At 42.2% G+C, this 16,890-nt stretch overlaps 1 protein-coding gene across 3 annotated transcripts in view; it reads left to right on the top strand.

Moving 5' to 3' along the window:
• Positions 1-15,467, top strand: part of FRS2 (fibroblast growth factor receptor substrate 2) — a 320,399-nt gene extending 304,932 nt beyond the window's left edge. For all 3 annotated transcript variants that reach the window (XM_086918017.1, XM_086918018.1, XM_086918019.1), the window contains 2 exons: positions 12,449-12,612; positions 13,138-15,467. In XM_086918017.1, the coding sequence (XP_086774143.1) occupies positions 12,449-12,612; positions 13,138-14,106 (1,133 nt within the window). In that variant the 3' untranslated portion in view covers positions 14,107-15,467. The remainder of the gene's footprint in view (positions 1-12,448; positions 12,613-13,137) is intronic.
• The last annotated feature ends 1,423 nt before the right edge of the window (positions 15,468-16,890 follow it).

The following is a 16,890-nucleotide window of genomic DNA, read 5'->3' on the forward strand; positions in this document are numbered from 1 at the left end:
CAAATCAGGGGAACCAGGTTCAAGTCTCTGCAATGACGCTCAGCATACTGTGATTCTGGGCAAATCACGCAATCCCCCCGTGCCTAACAAAAGTGAATGTGTCCTTGTGTAAGCTACTTGTCATGTAAAGCACTCTGATACCGAATACCTTTGGGTCAAGTTCGCGCTGTATAAAACTCAGAAAAACCCCATAATAAAAACCTGTTCATTAGGTATATCAGGGCCAAGAAGGGCAAGGCTATGCAGAAACAAACCATCTAATGATGGATAGTGCTCTGCGTTCAAATCTGCTTTGCAATGGCCAAAAAGCAACCTCAGAAGGCTAACTCGCTCATTCCACAAGGGCTGAGGCTGCGATCAATCTGTGAGCTCGAACAGTCCCTTTTCTGGACATCTGTCAGTCAGCAGCATGGGTGTCGCTGCATACGTTCATCAAACGTTACTGTCTAGGACAGGTTGGTCTGTTATGATCATTTTGCCCTTTCAGTCATGCAGGACTTTTTGGTCTAATCTGCTTTCAGACCCACCTCTTGGGAGCTATTGCTTGGGTATCTATTATAAGGTAAGGAATCTGCTGCTAGAAGTCTCTATCAAATGAGCAAGTTATTTACCTGCAGTAACATCTTATTTGGTGATGAAGGCACTGTCTAACCACAGATTCCTTTCTGACCTTCCTATCCTATCCGCTCTTAGAACTGATTTATGTATAGGGTTACCCTTCTGAGGCCCTTAGCACTACACACTGGTGCATCAGCATTCTTCATAGTGCCACACATATGGCATGGAAAGTCACAAAAACTGTTACCAACGTGCTGGGCACTGCTCACCACATCTGACACAGAGCCGAACAACTCCACCTACCAGCACACATGTGTACTGCTCAAGAATTTCTGGATCCAGTCTGAAATCTGGGGATAATTCTAAGGTAAGCAGTCTGCATCTTGATAGTCTCTACCAGATAAGGCGTTACTGAAGGTAAGTAACTTCTTCAGGCATGGGGAAACAAAACTATCTCTCTTCCAGAAACTCAAAGAATGCAATGCATTAATCAGATTTCTGCAACAAAGATGTAACTTCTTTAGTTCCTTTTTTTCAAATTGGTTGCAGGACAACTTATTGTAGAAAGCTGTTTTGCAGCATGACATCTCTGCTAGATTTACATGCAGGGCGTATTTCGCCATCTAGTGGGTGGAGATGGAAAGTCTTACTTGTTTAAACTTTTATTTATTTATTCTACGCTCTTTCCTCTTGGAGATGGGTGTGTCTAGTCAAACCAGATCCCTCGAGGAGGCCATTAAATCTCCCCTTTGTGTGGCCAAGCCTTCGTATTGTTTTTTAGGTCTCACCTAGCATTGCATCACATGCGCTGCCCACTCGGCGAGGCATATAGTGAGAGAGGAGATTTCAGAAGGAGACTGGAAGCCCCGCCCATCATTTTCATTAGGTCGTGTCAGCGTTTATGCTAAATGCTGGCTTCCCTTTGAAAATGATGCTTTTTGGCCATTGCCTTTTCTCCCTTTTGTCTGGCCCATCCAGAATGGCTCCTCTGCTTCACTGCTGTCTGAAGGGGGGGGGGGGGGGGGGGGGGGCATCTATTTCTAATTAGCATGGCCTTAGCACTGCCATGCTAATTAGAAGCTGATGCCCCCCCCTAAACATAAGAAAGTCTGCAGGCACTACCCTGCACACAATTAAGTCTGTGCAAGTGACGGTAATGGTTCTATGTGCTCTGGTGACAGGAACAGGCATATTCTGCCCATGGCCCCACAAACCCTAGGACCGGCCATGCTGAGATGGGGGAAGGCTCTCTGAACTGTTGTGGGACAGGTGAGTGTCTCCAGGCTCCACTTGGCGGCTGAGATGAGTGACATGGTGGGCAGGAATATGAAGGTGACCTAAAGATGGAATATATATCCCAGCGGAGCAGCACAAGGTATGCTACAGAAGGGCACTAACAAGTTCCGGTCTCGCGCATCGCTTTCTGCAGTGGTGGAACACCAAAAACCTTTCCAAGGGGCAACCGTTCATCGAGCCAGTTCCACAGATTGTACTAACAGCGGACACATCGCTCTCCGGATGGGGAGCTCATCTCTTAAATCATACCATGCAGGGCATGTGGACACCCCAATAAAAGTTGCTCCACATCAATCGCCTAGAGTTACTAGCCATATTCCTAGCACTGAAGTCGTTCGAGAAACACATTTTGGGCAAATCTGTCCTAGTTCGCATGGACAATATGACGGCAATGTATTACATACAAGACCAGGGCGGAACACACTCCCTGCAACTCTCCAAACTAGCACCAAGCATATGGAGATTGGCTATTCCTCAAAAATGTTTTCTCCTAGCCCAACATGTTCCAGGAGTCCAGAACACTATAGCAGATCTATTAAGTCGTCAAACGCAACACTCATGAGTGGGAACTTCATCCGCAAGTTCTTTAACCATTTTTCCAGTTGTGGGGGCACCCAGAGATAGATCTCTTCGCCACACACTAAAACGCCAAATTCTCAGCTTCGCCACCAGGTATCCACATCCATTGTCCAAGGGCAATGTTATATAGATGAATTGGTCAGGCCGATTTGCGTATGCTTTTCCGCCTCTCCCACTCATTCCACTGGTAGTGCACAAACTGCAGCAACACTCATTAACCCTCATCCTAGTTGCTCCAACATGGGCCAGACAACCGTGGTACACCACATTACTGGAACCATCGGTAGTCCCTCATCAAAAACACCACCTCTCGCCGCATCTCATAACCCAGAGCCATGGTGAGATCAGGCACCCAGATCCAGCACAGCTCAACCTAGCAATATTGCTCCTGAAGTCCTAGGGTTTGGTTACCTTAACCTTCCACCTGATTGCATGAATGTTATCAAGGATGATAGATGCCCCACCCCTAGAGCTTGCTATGCAGCCAAGTGGAAACGGTGTGATATACTGCAAAAATAACAATATCAACTCCTTAGATGTGTCAATCCAACACATCATAGGTTACCTACTACATCTCCAAAGGTCTAACCTAGCATACACATCTATTAGGTTACACCTTGCAGCCTATTTACAAAACCGACAACACTTGTCACCATACAGAGTACTTGCCATCAAAGCCTTTATGGAAGGACTCAAAAGACTAATTCCACCCAGGGTACCACCCTCACCTGTATGGAACTTAAATATTGTGCTCACAAGACTAATGGGTCCTCCATTCGAACCCTTGCACAAATGCGAATTGCGGTTCCTCACATGGAAAGTTGCTTTCCTAGTGGCCATCACTTCCCTCGGAGTCAGTGAACTACAAGCACTTATGAGTCAAGAACCGTTTTTACAACTCCATCATAATAAAGTGGTTTTCAGGACAAACCAAAAATGTCTTCATAAAGTTATTACTCTCTTTCATCTTAATCAGTCTGTAGAGTTGCCAATATTCTTCTCGCAACCACAAACAGTCGCAGAAAGAGCTCTTCATATGCTAGACGTGAAAAGAGCACTCCTTTATTATACTGACAGAACAAAACCTTTTCGTAAAACTCAACAACTTTTTGTATCCTTTTCACTACCACAGAAAGACAATCCTATATCAAAAGCTGGAATTGCAAGGTGGATTGTCAAATGCATACAAATTTGCTATCAAAAAGCAAAACGTACATTATCTATTCCCCCTAAAGCCCACTTTACCAGAAAAATAGGGGCTTCAATGGCTTTCTTAGTGAACATTCCCTTAGGTGACATCTGCAAAGCAGCTAAATGGTCTACACCGCACACATTCACAAAACACTATAGTGTAGATGTGCAAGCAAAGCAACAAGCTAGTGTGGGCCAAGCTGTACTCAAAATATTATTTCAAACAACTGCAACAGATACTGGAGGTCACCGCTAGGGTGGAGTACTGCTATAAAAATCTATGCACAGTGTGTGATCTGCAGCTCATATGCCTCGAATGGAAAATTCTACGTACCAGTATGCATCTGTTCTTGGCTTGTCGAGCTACAGATTCACACCCCCACCCGCCTCCAGTATTCCAGTATTATCTTATTTAGATACAGCATACATGGGCATCTTTTCTGTTTCTCACAAAACTCCATAATTTCCCTAAACTGACAAAAAAACCAATCTGAAGATGGAGCTGACGCCCATGCACACTATTGTCCAAAGGAGGAGTCCCCTATCTCGTGACTTCCAAAGACTTTTCCTGGACAACAACAAAGTGCAAACATCCGGGCCCAACACAAGATGACGATCTATGCACAGTGTGTGAATCTGCAGCTCTACATGCCAAGAACAGATGCATACTGGTAAGTAGCATTTTCCTTATTTCCTGCGCTGTCTTTCTGAAACCAGTTCAGCACCTTCCTCTGAAGCTGCCACCACCCTTTATCTGCCATGAGGCAGTGGCCTCTGCCCCGTTAAAGCTTCTCCCTTCTATAGAGAATTTGTTGCCTTGTGTACTTTTCACCTGATTTCCTTCCTATGTGGTGTTGTATAAATGTGGTTTAAAATCTTGGGCATGCTACGTGTGCCCTCTGTGGCCTGATTTCCTAAAAATATGGAAATATAAAAGTGCAGGGATCACAGGACAAAAGTGAACGTAGGTAAATTTATTTTAAGTACATACAGAGCAACCCACAGGGCGGAGAAACCGCTCTAACTGCAGGTCAGTTCAATAGAAACACACACTACATTCTCATTCCAATACAATTCACATCCTGATAAAATATACACTGAACAAGAATAATAAAATCCGTTGACGTGCAATGGAAATCCACCCAGGAATAGGAAGGTAAAATTTGGACATAGTCGTGTAATTTAACAGGCAGGCTCCTCTCCTTCGGTGTTCTCAAAACTCACATTACCAAATAAAGATTCAGAGTTCCCAGACTCATCATCACTTCCATCGTTAATCCCAGTCTCAACCCCCGATCTCACTCCACGACAACCACCCAACCTCTACGGAGACAACTTCTCTTTATTCCACCACTTGCCATCTTCAAGTATGACTACACGATCCCTGACTTGAATATCCTTCTTGTGGCACGTAAACGTGGATTGACCTTTGCTTAAAATGGCAGGTAAACTGACTAACCACATCACCTGACTTAAACATCAATATGCATGTACCTCCAATTTCCATAACCTCAGCATTCTTCTTCTGTACCACTTCACACTTGACTTTCACTGATGACAATTTCTCATCAGATACGCAACCACCCATCCACAGCACACCGATTTGATGACAGGCCCACAACACGTAAGGAATGTTGTAAATGGAGAAACTCCTGTGATAGCAGTAGGAGTGGTGTGAGTGGCCCACAGCAATTCCTTAAGGTCCTTTGTCCAGTCCATTAGCAGTTGACTGGTGCACATTGTCCTTAATGACCCAATCACATCTCTCCACTAAACCATTGCTGTGGAGATGATACAAAGATGTCTTGGTATGTTTCACACTCCAATGCGACAAAAACTCCTTACGATCTTGGGAAGTGAACTGAATCCCTTTGTCCGTCACCAACTGGCTGGGAGCTCCTTCTCTCATGACATGAACACAGATTACCAAAATCCACCTATCTCTGTTGTGTCCAATGACAAATTTCACCTCTTGCCAACGTGAAAAATAATTAACTAGCAGAATACCAAATCTACAGCTCTCCCTTACGACATTGATTGGGCCTATGACGTCCATGTCTAGTTTAACCCAGGCTTTGTCAGGAACTGGCACAGCTTTAACAGGTCTTGGTACTAGTAACTTGAGACTCGTCACTGATGGCACAAGCCACGCACTCCCTCAAAAAATGCTCCCGTTCCCTCTCAATCCCTGCCCACCAAAACCTGTCCCTGATCCTTCTTTTCATTGTACTCCTAACCACATGGCCTTCATGTGCTAAATTCGTAACTTTGCCATGCACACCACTTGGTTCAATGAGCAAATCACCTCTTTTTATATACCACTGGATATGCTCCGTTCCGAGAAACATACTAAAAAGACTTAATGTGCGTATACAATTTGTCCTTTGGCTAGTACATGCGAATAAAACCCTTAATGTCTTGTAAAATATCATCACTTTCAAAAGCAGAGTTCCAGTCACTCTCAGAAATGCAATCATTAGTTAAATTGGTAAAAAAAAAACTCCAACCATATTGAAATCTTCCTAATCAATCTCCTTTATGGCAGTCTTCTCATTTAAAGACCAGAGGCAATCTGCAAAGATATTCTTCACACCTCGTATGTACTCAACATGAAATTGAAATTCCTGTCGCCTAAATTGCCATTTGGCAATACATGGTGTGGCTTTACTAGCTCCTTCAGTGGTGAACAAATTAACCAAAGGCTTGTGGTCGATACTAATAGTTAATTCCACACCCCTCAAATAATTTCTAAAATGGTCAAAACTCTACCAGGAAGCCAAAGCCTCACGCTCAATCACTGAATAAGTACTGTCAGTCCCTCTAAGGGCACGAAAGGCGAAAGCAACTATTTAATCTTTCGCTTTACTCATCTGTTATAATACTGCCCCTAATCCGTACAACAGTGAGAATAACACAAGAGTAGCCATATGTGTCAAATGGTTTCACGGGTATAGCATTAGCAACTTCCTGTTTGGCTATTGTAAATTCTTAATCCACATCATTGGTCGATACGAATTTCTCATTCTTCTTGAGTAGCAGGCTTAAGTTGTGTGTTCTCTCAGTACACTTCGGTATAAATTAGGCATAAAATTCCATAATGCAAAGAAAAGATGGTACCTGGTCTTTGTTTGCTGGAGTCTGACATTCTGATATTGCCTTCACCAGTCTCCTTTTGGGTTTAGTGCCTTGTGCCGAAATCTTGTACCGCAGATAGTTGACAAAATGTAATGAAAATTAGCATGTATCTGCTATCCACTTCATACCTTTCTCTTTCAACACAGACAACACCATGTCTGAGCACATATCATGGGGAAACATATCCTGTCTAAAAGTCAACCAAAATTTCATCCTGAAAACATCTCACATTGGCTATATCTTTGCACAACACTTATACCACATGCGGAAAAATCGATGAGGCCGAATCCAAATAAAGTGGCATGCGCTCAAATCTAAATGCCGCTACAGGAGTAATGAATTGACTTAAATGTCTTGATTCATGCTTTAATACATTCTGATGCTATGTAGCCATTATATCTAAGGTTGTGAAAACCGTGGCACCCTTAAGTGAGGCAAGCATTTCTGTTGCGTTCGGCAAGGGTTGCCTGTCCACTCAAATCCTGTGATTCAGATCAGTCACATCCTTAATGACTCATTGGCTTTTCTTGCCAACACAATAGGGAACAGCCATTCTGAGCTCTCATTGCTTCAGTTATCCCCTTGCTCACACAGATTTTTCAATTCCTTTTTAAGATCATCCCTCATGGCCATGGGCACACATCTAGCCCTATGTACAATCGGTGGAGAGACACCTGCCATAAGATGATTTGAGGAGAGAAACCTTTCCACTTTACCAATTTCTCCTGAAAAACTGGACACACACACCTCCAAAAGGCACAATCCATCCTTAGCCACATAAACAGTGGCTCACGCTTCATTACCTCTGAAATTCAAAATGGCATCTTCTATGGACTTCCCTCCATAGGCAACTGGTCGCTCGCTAGACTTCCTGAGAGCCATACTAAATCTTTCCCACTCCAACCCCTATTATAGTAAAAAAAAAAACAACAACAAAAAAACAGAAACCGCCATCATGTTATTCGGGACACTCGATACATCAATGAGACAATGTGTTTTTTTTTCCACAACATGGCCCAATGTGCAGTACTTCACTCTTCAAACTCTTTCTTTCTGCCGCTTGACATACAATAGCACACTAGTCCTCATCAGATTCAGACTTCACTACTCGTCGTAGTCTCAACCACATTAACATGTTTTGGTGCGGATTTAGTGCTACTGGATTACACAATTCAAGTGTCCTTTTTTTGCTTTTAGCACACACTTGATCCAAAGCAGTACAACATGAAGCATTAGCCAAATTATTTTTGCTCCAGCATCTGTAACACTCCACATTTTTCCTTTTTCCCCTCACTTTTCTTTACTTTTTTTCACAGAATCCACCTCCTGCACAACATGTACCTGTGTACTCCGTGACATCTGCTCCATGTAAGCAGAAGTAGATTCTATACTACCTGCAATTTCAACAGCTTTTCTAAGGTCAAATTTTCTCTAGTTAATAACTTTTCTTGTGTCTTTTTGTTATTAGTTTTTTCCACTAGTTTATCCTTTATTTTATCCTCAAATGATTTATATTCATATGAGGCTAAGTTTCTCAAAGACCAACGTAACCTACAATAGACTCTCCAGGCAACCCATCTCTAACGTAAAATGTGTGCCTCTCAATTATCTCATTGTTTTTCCTTCCTAAAACGAGTTTTAAGCGTTTTAATAGCAGTAGTGTACTCATCCAGTACATCCCATTCACCCATCACTTTTGATGCAGGCAAGTGATTTAAAATGTTCCTTCTATCGGGACCCAGAGAATGTCATAAAATAGCAAATGTCATCTTTTTCTTAAACACCTTGCCCTTGATGGCCTCCAAATAAGCTTCAAACGCCTCCTTCTAGCATTTCCACTCAATCTGAGGAGAGTCCGGTGTAATTAAAACGGCCAGAGGAGGCCTAATGTTTTGCTGCGTGCTATTGCTGCAATAACCAAACTAACACATCACAAAATACAAATATGGTATGCAAATACAGTAGATCTGCAATGCTTATCCACAAAACATGCCCAACAGGAGGTTCAGCTGGAACATAACTATCACATAAAATCGTAAATTCATAATTAATGTGCGAATCACAATGACAAATAACACAAGCGTGCTTTACATGCAGCTGATCAGTGCATTCAGTAACCATCCAAAATACTCCATAGATGAATGTAAGACATGTGCTGCAAGCTGAGAACCGTTTAACACTCATGCACGGAACGCACAGCGAGTCTAGAGTGTAACAGAACCCTGCACAGATCCAACAAACAGATGTGAAATGCTCACACAGGTAGAATCCAAACGAGTCAAAAACACACACTGTGCAACCGCATTGGCAGTGCCACCCATGCACAGCAATGACCCAGAAATATTGCTGGTCTCCTCCTCGCAGTCTCGTTCCAGGATTCCCCCACTGGAAACGGCATAGGGGAGGCTGCCATTAAGTTCCTGCTCCAAGAAAGCTGACACGTAGGACAAGCTGCTTGAAGGACATCCTCTGCTGGTCGCATTACAGAGCCCACTCCTCGTTTCCACAGCAGGGTTCTCTGAAGAAGTCAAGTGCACCTAGGTATAATCTCTGAATTTATTTTAAGTCTATACAGAGGAACCGACTGAGCGAAAAGAAACAGCTCGAACTGCTTGTCAGCTCAATAAGAAACACACTTTACATTCTAATTCCATACCAATATGCTTCTGCTTTTAAAGACCTAAAACCCAGAAAATGAATTTAAAAAAATGCAAAAAGTCTGTACAACGTGTACTACAGTGCTGTTGTTGCACTCAGTACAACATGAGTTGCCTTCAGCGTATGCCAGTGTGACATAACACTCGGTCTAACATGACACTTTTGTATGAAATTTGAAAAATAGAAAGGACTGCTTCAAATAAATGCATGCCATTTCAGTGGTGCCAGGGTGGAGACTGCATGGGATGAAAGCAGCTGGACCGGAGGCCTCCCTTCTTCGCCAACACCCATCTGTCTTTACCTGTGAGCACACATTGACAGAGCTGCGCTGAGCATTTATATTTTGGTTGATTCCCTTGGATATCACTTGAGCCTTGTTCAAGTAAAGACGACCAGCCGAGTGCCAAGCTCCAGGCATAACACTTGTGTCGCACCTAAAATGAGTATGTGTGATACTCAGAACTAACTCTTGCTGGACAAGTGCCTTGCATGAACACATAGCGTACGGGCTTCCATGTACCTTCACATTGCGACTCCTTGCAACCTATGCTAAAGCACCTGCACAGCGAGACACTCCTCACCGAGCACATGGTTCGTTCTTGCTCATCACGTCCCACGTCTGGCAGCACCTGAATATTGTGCAGTCCTTTTCTGAGATTCTGCACAAGGTGTGCTCATTCCATTACTATGACTCGGAGATGCAACAGAAACGTCAAGGTTGTTCTTTGAAGCACACCCTCTCCTGAAAGAAGCAAATGCTGCTGTTGGGGTAGTAAATACAACAATTATGAGGATTCAAATAGCCATTCTGGGCCCGGGACCACTGCACTTGCTGCACCAATGATAGGTACACCCCTGAGATGTTAGACACATACAAAGGGAATCTGTAATCCAAGATCAATAAACCTGTGCCTCATCGCTCAGTGGGTTAAGGGTGAGCTGGAGAAATCTGTAACTACATAGCATACATGGCCAGCGTTGCATCCCAACAGGTTCAGCTTTGGCCTTCTTTGACTCTTCGAGGCATGCAGTATTTAGGATAGCGAATAAAGCTCCGCCCTCTTTCCACCCATCTTTTTAATTGGCACCTGTCCCTATCCTTTGTAAATGGTGGCTTTTAATTGGTCAATAGGAGTAGTAGCCCTTCATTAGTACCACCTCTTCTCTTCTTGTAACCTCCCATGAGGAACACACCCTATTACATGTGTTGTTACTCAGTAGGCTTTATTACAGCCTCCAAGCACTATTTTCTTAAATAGCTTTGTCCTGCCTGTTGCAGACAGGACACGTTCTCACTCAATACTTTTTTTCCTTCATTATTCAGTGCGGCATGCCTCGACAAGGATAATGGTAGCCGCGATTTTCTTTTGTTATTTGCTGGCCGAACGTGACCGCATGCATGCCCTTATTTTCATATTTATTTATGTTTTTTTAAAAAAAATTGGCAGCACCAGCTCTTTATCTTTAAACATCTTAAGCTAACGCACGGGTGCCGCGATTGCTATAAAATTAAACCAACGGAAAAAGGTGATTTTTTTTCTTCCAGTTTGTTTACATTTGAAGCAATCGCGGCACTCACGCTTTAGCTTAAGTTGTTTAAAGCTAAAGCGCATGTGCCGCGATTGTAACAAAAGTAGATAAATAGATTTTTAAGAAATGCTGCCGCCATTTTGTTTTCTATTTATTTTCTTTGTTACAATCGCGGCACCCGTGCTTTAGCTTTCAACATCATAAGCTAAAGCACGAGTGCCCCGGTTGCTTCAAAAGTAAAAAAAATTGAAAAAAGCATTGGCAATGCAAACCAGTTTCGCCTATGTGAAATCTATTGGCTTTGCCAATGTCTTGTTTTTTTGCATGTTGCACAGCAGTTGAGCTGCTGAACAACACGGCTAAAAAAAAAGTGCTATGACTGGCAATGCATACTGTGTCATAGTACTTTTTTATTATTCTTCTATTTTAAGCCATGTTGCACAGAAGCTCAACTGCTGTGCCTAATGTAAAATAACATTGACAAGGCCAATAGATTTCACATTGGCGAAAGCTGTTTGCTTTGCCAATGCTTGTCGTATTTCTCTCCTTGCACAATTAAACCACCCCTTACAATTTTCCATCTCACTTATCTCTTAAATGGTGGTAGCGTTGAATTTGATTTATATGGTTTATCACCTGCCCTTTTCGGGGTAGTGTGTATTTTGAGAGGTAGATGATTTTGTTTCTGCTGCAGTCCTATACTGAAGTTCTTGGTTAGTGTTCACTGCACAACCAGTTTGAGGAGACCTTAAAGTTCAGCTCTAGCAACAACAGAATTAACTGCCTCAAAATGTTATCTACTTAACCAAACGTAGCATGGACATAACCACAGGATAACAGCTGTGTATATTATTAGGCCTGGAGGATGAACTCTGCTCCATTCGCATAGTTTTCCGCACTCTGCGCTCCGTGGAGTTACGAAAAACTCCGCCCAGCAGAGCACAGTTTTTTCCTCACTTGCACTCACCAATGTCAAGTTGCCGAGCGTGAGAAAGGAAAACCCACCTCCCGACGAGATTTTTCAATGCGGGCGGTCGCGAATTGTCTTGACCGCTCATGTTGAGAAACCTTCCGTTTGCATTGAGAAAGTTGCAGCTCGGTTAGAAAATCTACTTGAGCTGCTGGAAAAGAAGCAGCACCCTCTTGCGTTGTGCATGGTGCTAAACAGCATAGTGTCAAACACCCGGCGCTGAAAAGCAGCACGAACGACATGACCAAATGCACTCCACTTGTGGAACGCCACGTATCGCAGCTGAGGTTTTTGGTCACTTCGCGGCGTTCCGCACAGCGAAACTCCACCCATGCCTAGTATTTATTTGCTGTTTCCAGAAAAAAAGTTAATCAATATAGCAAACTGATTGTGAAGATTTGATATCACCATTTGTAGTCTTGATTATACAAAATTCATTCCACAGCACGCAATTTAGTTACTTGTAATTTAAATATTTTTTGCACCATGACATCCTTGTTATTATGATTACATCTTTTTTATGTATTTTAGCACCTGGCTTTAGTGGACCAAATCTACCTAATGGGTACCCAAGATATCCATCTTTTGGAGATGCATCATCCCATCCCTCCAGCCGGCACCCCTCTGTTGGCAGTACACGCCTTCCTTCAGTTGGAGAAGAGTCTACTCATCCATTGCTTGTTGGAGAGGAACAAGTTAGTCTTTTTACATTTATTTGTGTTGCGCAATCAGTTATTACTAGAAATAACTTTACATTTCCAATTTAAAGTTGTAAAAGTGAATTTCAGAGTAATGCATGGCATACAAAATTTTGCAGTTTTGGATTCGCTCTCTGATGCCAAGAGTACCAATAATAATTATAAACAAATATGCTGAGTTGACCTTCTTACATGCACATCACTGCTCAGTATCCTGCTCATACCGTGAAGGCATTGATTTTGAATATTCCGTATTCCATTTGTGGTGTCACAAAATATCGGTTAACTGCTTCCTGACTTTTTTTACCCCTTTTTATGGGTTTATATTGCATAATGATATGTTGCATCCATTGGGAATTTTATTCAGAGCTCTTCGTGCAACTTTGTGATTGATTTTACAGTGCTATCTCAACTATGTAAAGACAATTCATAGTTCGTGTGGGAATAGGAAATATTAGTTATCTCTTAGTGTAGCGCATTGTTGGTGTATAACTTTTTTTAATGCTCTGGTTTTATTTTCAGGTGCATACGTATGTTAACACCACGGGTGTGCACGAGGAGCATAAAAGCCGAACACCTATTATGCCACCTCTTCTTCCACCTTTGGAGCAGCGGCTTTCTAATGCTGAGAGCTGCCAGCCGCGAGGAGACCAGGCCTGTGTTCAGGACAATGACCCACAAGTTCTCATGGAGGCTGATGCAGTGAAGTTTGTTTTAGGGCCGACTCCTGTTCAGCGCCAACTAATGGAAAAAGAAAAACAAGAGCAACCTGGTGGGGATACGGTTGGTGGAAGTGCCAGCGCTGCTGTAAATGCTTCCAGTAGTGACTGGGACACTGGTTATGACAGTGATGAGCGTAAAGAGGCCTCTTCTGGCAGTAAACTCGTTTATGAAAATGTAAATGGATTACCTGTTCCTGGTGTCAGGAGTCGTCGACTAGCCTCTGCTGGTGTTTCAGAGACACAGAATGTCAACAACTCTGCTCAAAGGAGAACTGCTTTGCTAAATTATGAAAACCTACCATCTCTTCCCCCAGTTTGGGAAGCTCGTAAGCCTAGTAGGGATGAAGAGGACAGCTTAGGACCAAAGACCCCATCGGTAAATGGATACCATAGTAACTTAGATCCAATGCATAATTATGTCAACACCGAAAATGTAAATGTACCATTGAGTGCTCACAAAGTGGAATATTCAAGGCGTAGGGACTGTGCGCCTACAATTTTTAACTTTGATGTACGGCGCCCCAGTTTAGAACACCGGCAGCTTAACTACATACAGGTAGACTTGGAAGCTGGAAGTGACTCGGACAATCCCCAAACTCCCAAAACGCCTACCACTCCACTCCCTCAAACGCCAACCAGGCGCACAGAGTTGTATGCTGTCATAGACATTGAAAGGACTGCTGCAATGTCCAGCTTACAGAAAGCACTGCCACGAGATGACGGGACTTCTCGAAAAACTCGACACAATAGTACAGATCTGCCAATGTGAGCCTGGGTAGCTTACACTAAAGTATCAGAGGATCATTGTCATTTGCACCTTGTCATATTGTTTCTGGGTTCGATTTCGTTTTTCTAAAGAATGCTATGGCTTCATTCCGGTTTCTAAATCTTTAACTACTTTTGTAGACAGGTAGAATTTTCCCCAAATATTTTTGTTTGTTGGAAGGGACTTAATTTTGAGCAGGTACTCATGAAATAACACTACTTTATTCTACAGTACTTATATTTACTGTATGTTGGCGATGCTATTCTCACAGTGCCTATTTCATTGACTAAAGTGAGTAACATGCCAGTGTGTTGGCTCTGTGCCTTTCTTTTGCATCTACTCAGTGTTGGCCTTTATACATTTTTATAAAGCCTCTTGATGTGTACTTTGCGAGCAAATGCACTTCAATGACTGCAGTGTCCTTTGCACTTCTAATACGTGAGGGTTGATTGTGTGTACTTGGCATGTTTCCTTTTTGCCTTTCACATCTCCCCTTGCCGCCCTGGCCATGGTGAGATTTCCCAAACCTCAGACACAGGCTTGCTTCCATGCAAAACATTGGTACTGAAAGACTGAACAAATTGCAATTGCTCCTGGTTTGCTATAGTTGAAGTGTTTTCTGCATCCCTCAATAGTGCCCAAGCCAGCAGGCAAGTTGCCCTGTTTGCATGAAGCATCTGATTCTGTTGTAGCATTCTTTGGGCTACCCCTCAAAACATGTCCTGCAACATGATCGAAGCTCACTCAGGTGTGAAATTATAAATGAATGTTTTTTGCATGGAAGCTGTCTGATAATAACAGTAAAGTAGTAACCAGTGTGCCACAATTGCATTTATTAAATGCAGCAATATACATTTTTATAAACTGCAACATTCTTTGTGTCTTCACATTTGTATGATAGTGTAACATTATTTTATGTCTTAATTTGCTTTAAGAATTTTTGTTTACTTTTTCCCTACTTAAAATCTATAAACATAGAAACATTGTATATATGTAGTTTACTAGAATTAAAGTTTTTTTCCATGATAAAAAAAAGACGATTAAAGGGTGGGGAGTACGTTTGCCAAACATTTTTAGGAGTGTTGCCCCTTCTGATTAACTTGTATGATATACATTCCAGGGTACTATATTGAATTTTAAGAAAATATGACCATATGCAGAGCAGTGCACTTTTTTTACATTGGTCTTTAAAATGAAATACTCCTCTTTTAATTTAATTTTGGTTTGCGACTTTGGGTATCATATAGCTTACCAAATGGTCCTTTTGTAAAACACTATTTTGTGTGATATTGACAACATTATCACTTCACCAGTGCCAACATATTTTGTAGCATGGCAATAAAATATTGATTTTTACATTTCAATGGCTCATGTAGTTGCTTTTGTTGGAGTATTGTACTAGCTAAAGATAGTAACCTGTGTGGTAGTCTCATTTTAAGTCTGAGTGTGGATAATGTAGCTGCCAAGCAGACCACCCTCCCCTGGATCTGCCCTTTCAACATTGACGACTTTGGCCAGCGGCTTTCCGCCATTTGCCTTAGACTTTTTCAATCACGTCTTGGCTTAGTCCAGTGGAGTGTTCATCTTCCACCTTATACCGTTTGTTTTTTGGATGTATTCATTCTGCCTCCACTTGAGAGCTTGCACTGAAATGCACGAGGGGCTAATATACAACTAGAGCCTTTTCTGTCTGCTCTCAGGCCTCACCTGCGTGCTCTGTCTCTTATACTAATGCTCAGTGTGTTAAATCCAGGTCAATTGGCTTTGCCAGTGATTGTTCGGATTGGGATGATAAAGTGCTCTATAAACGAAGGTTACTTTATTAATAGTGTCAACACATAGAGGGATATTAATAGTACATTTGTAACGTTCTCTTGTCTACTAAAGAGAGGGGTGGGCAATGTTGCCTCACTCCTTTCTGGAAGTAAGCCATTCATTCCCAGCCCCCTCTTATCTTTATGCTCCCTGCTCGTTCTACTCTTCCCTCATCACCCTTTCCCTTCAGACTCTGCTTATCAGCATATTTGATGCCTGCTCTCCCTTCCGTCTTGCTTCTACGTTTTGGATTTTATTCCGCACTTTAAAACTGGCATCTCTGTGCTACTTTTGTTAGGGCATTGCTTTATATAACTTTAAAGCACTTCAGCTTTTTGTACTATGTTACTATGCCATTACTTAGTGCGTGCTTTCAGTCACTGCACAGTGCTTTGAGTTACCTTGAGATGTGACCACACTTAATAAAATAAATAAATGTCATTCGGTGCACTTTTAAAAAAAATTTGTCAGCTTTTTGTCAGGCAATAAGTTAAAATAAGCATTGTCAAAGGCAGTAGGTTAAAGCACTAGGACCTGCTAATAGACGTGACTGTACCTGTTTTTTCTTCGTTACTTTATGCTCCTGGTGTAGTGTTTATTTTGCCCAAGTTGCCTTGTAGCAAATAGGGCAGGAACATTGAAGGTGGCACTAAAAGGCAGATTCCTGACAAACAAGGCAACAGTCTGTGAATTTGTGTATGCCTGTTAGCATGCGTTAGCACATTGAAGTCAAATCTACTACCTTCAAAATCTTTGGGTGTTGCGCCACCATCATGAGTATTTGACATTTAACTATGTGGTTAGAATTTTATGAAGAGATAACTATATATGCCTCGAAAAGGAGAGGTAGTTTCCTTATAAAGCACATTAAATTTTAGGATGGAAAGCGGGAGCAGAGGTAGTAGGATTATAAATACACTTTTAGCATCCCCTCCTAATTATTTGCAAATATTAAAGAGATCCCCAGCATTC

This window comes from Lissotriton vulgaris, chromosome 1_1 (assembly GCF_964263255.1).
Source record: "Lissotriton vulgaris chromosome 1_1, aLisVul1.2, whole genome shotgun sequence".
Taxonomy (NCBI): Eukaryota; Metazoa; Chordata; class Amphibia; order Caudata; family Salamandridae; genus Lissotriton; species Lissotriton vulgaris.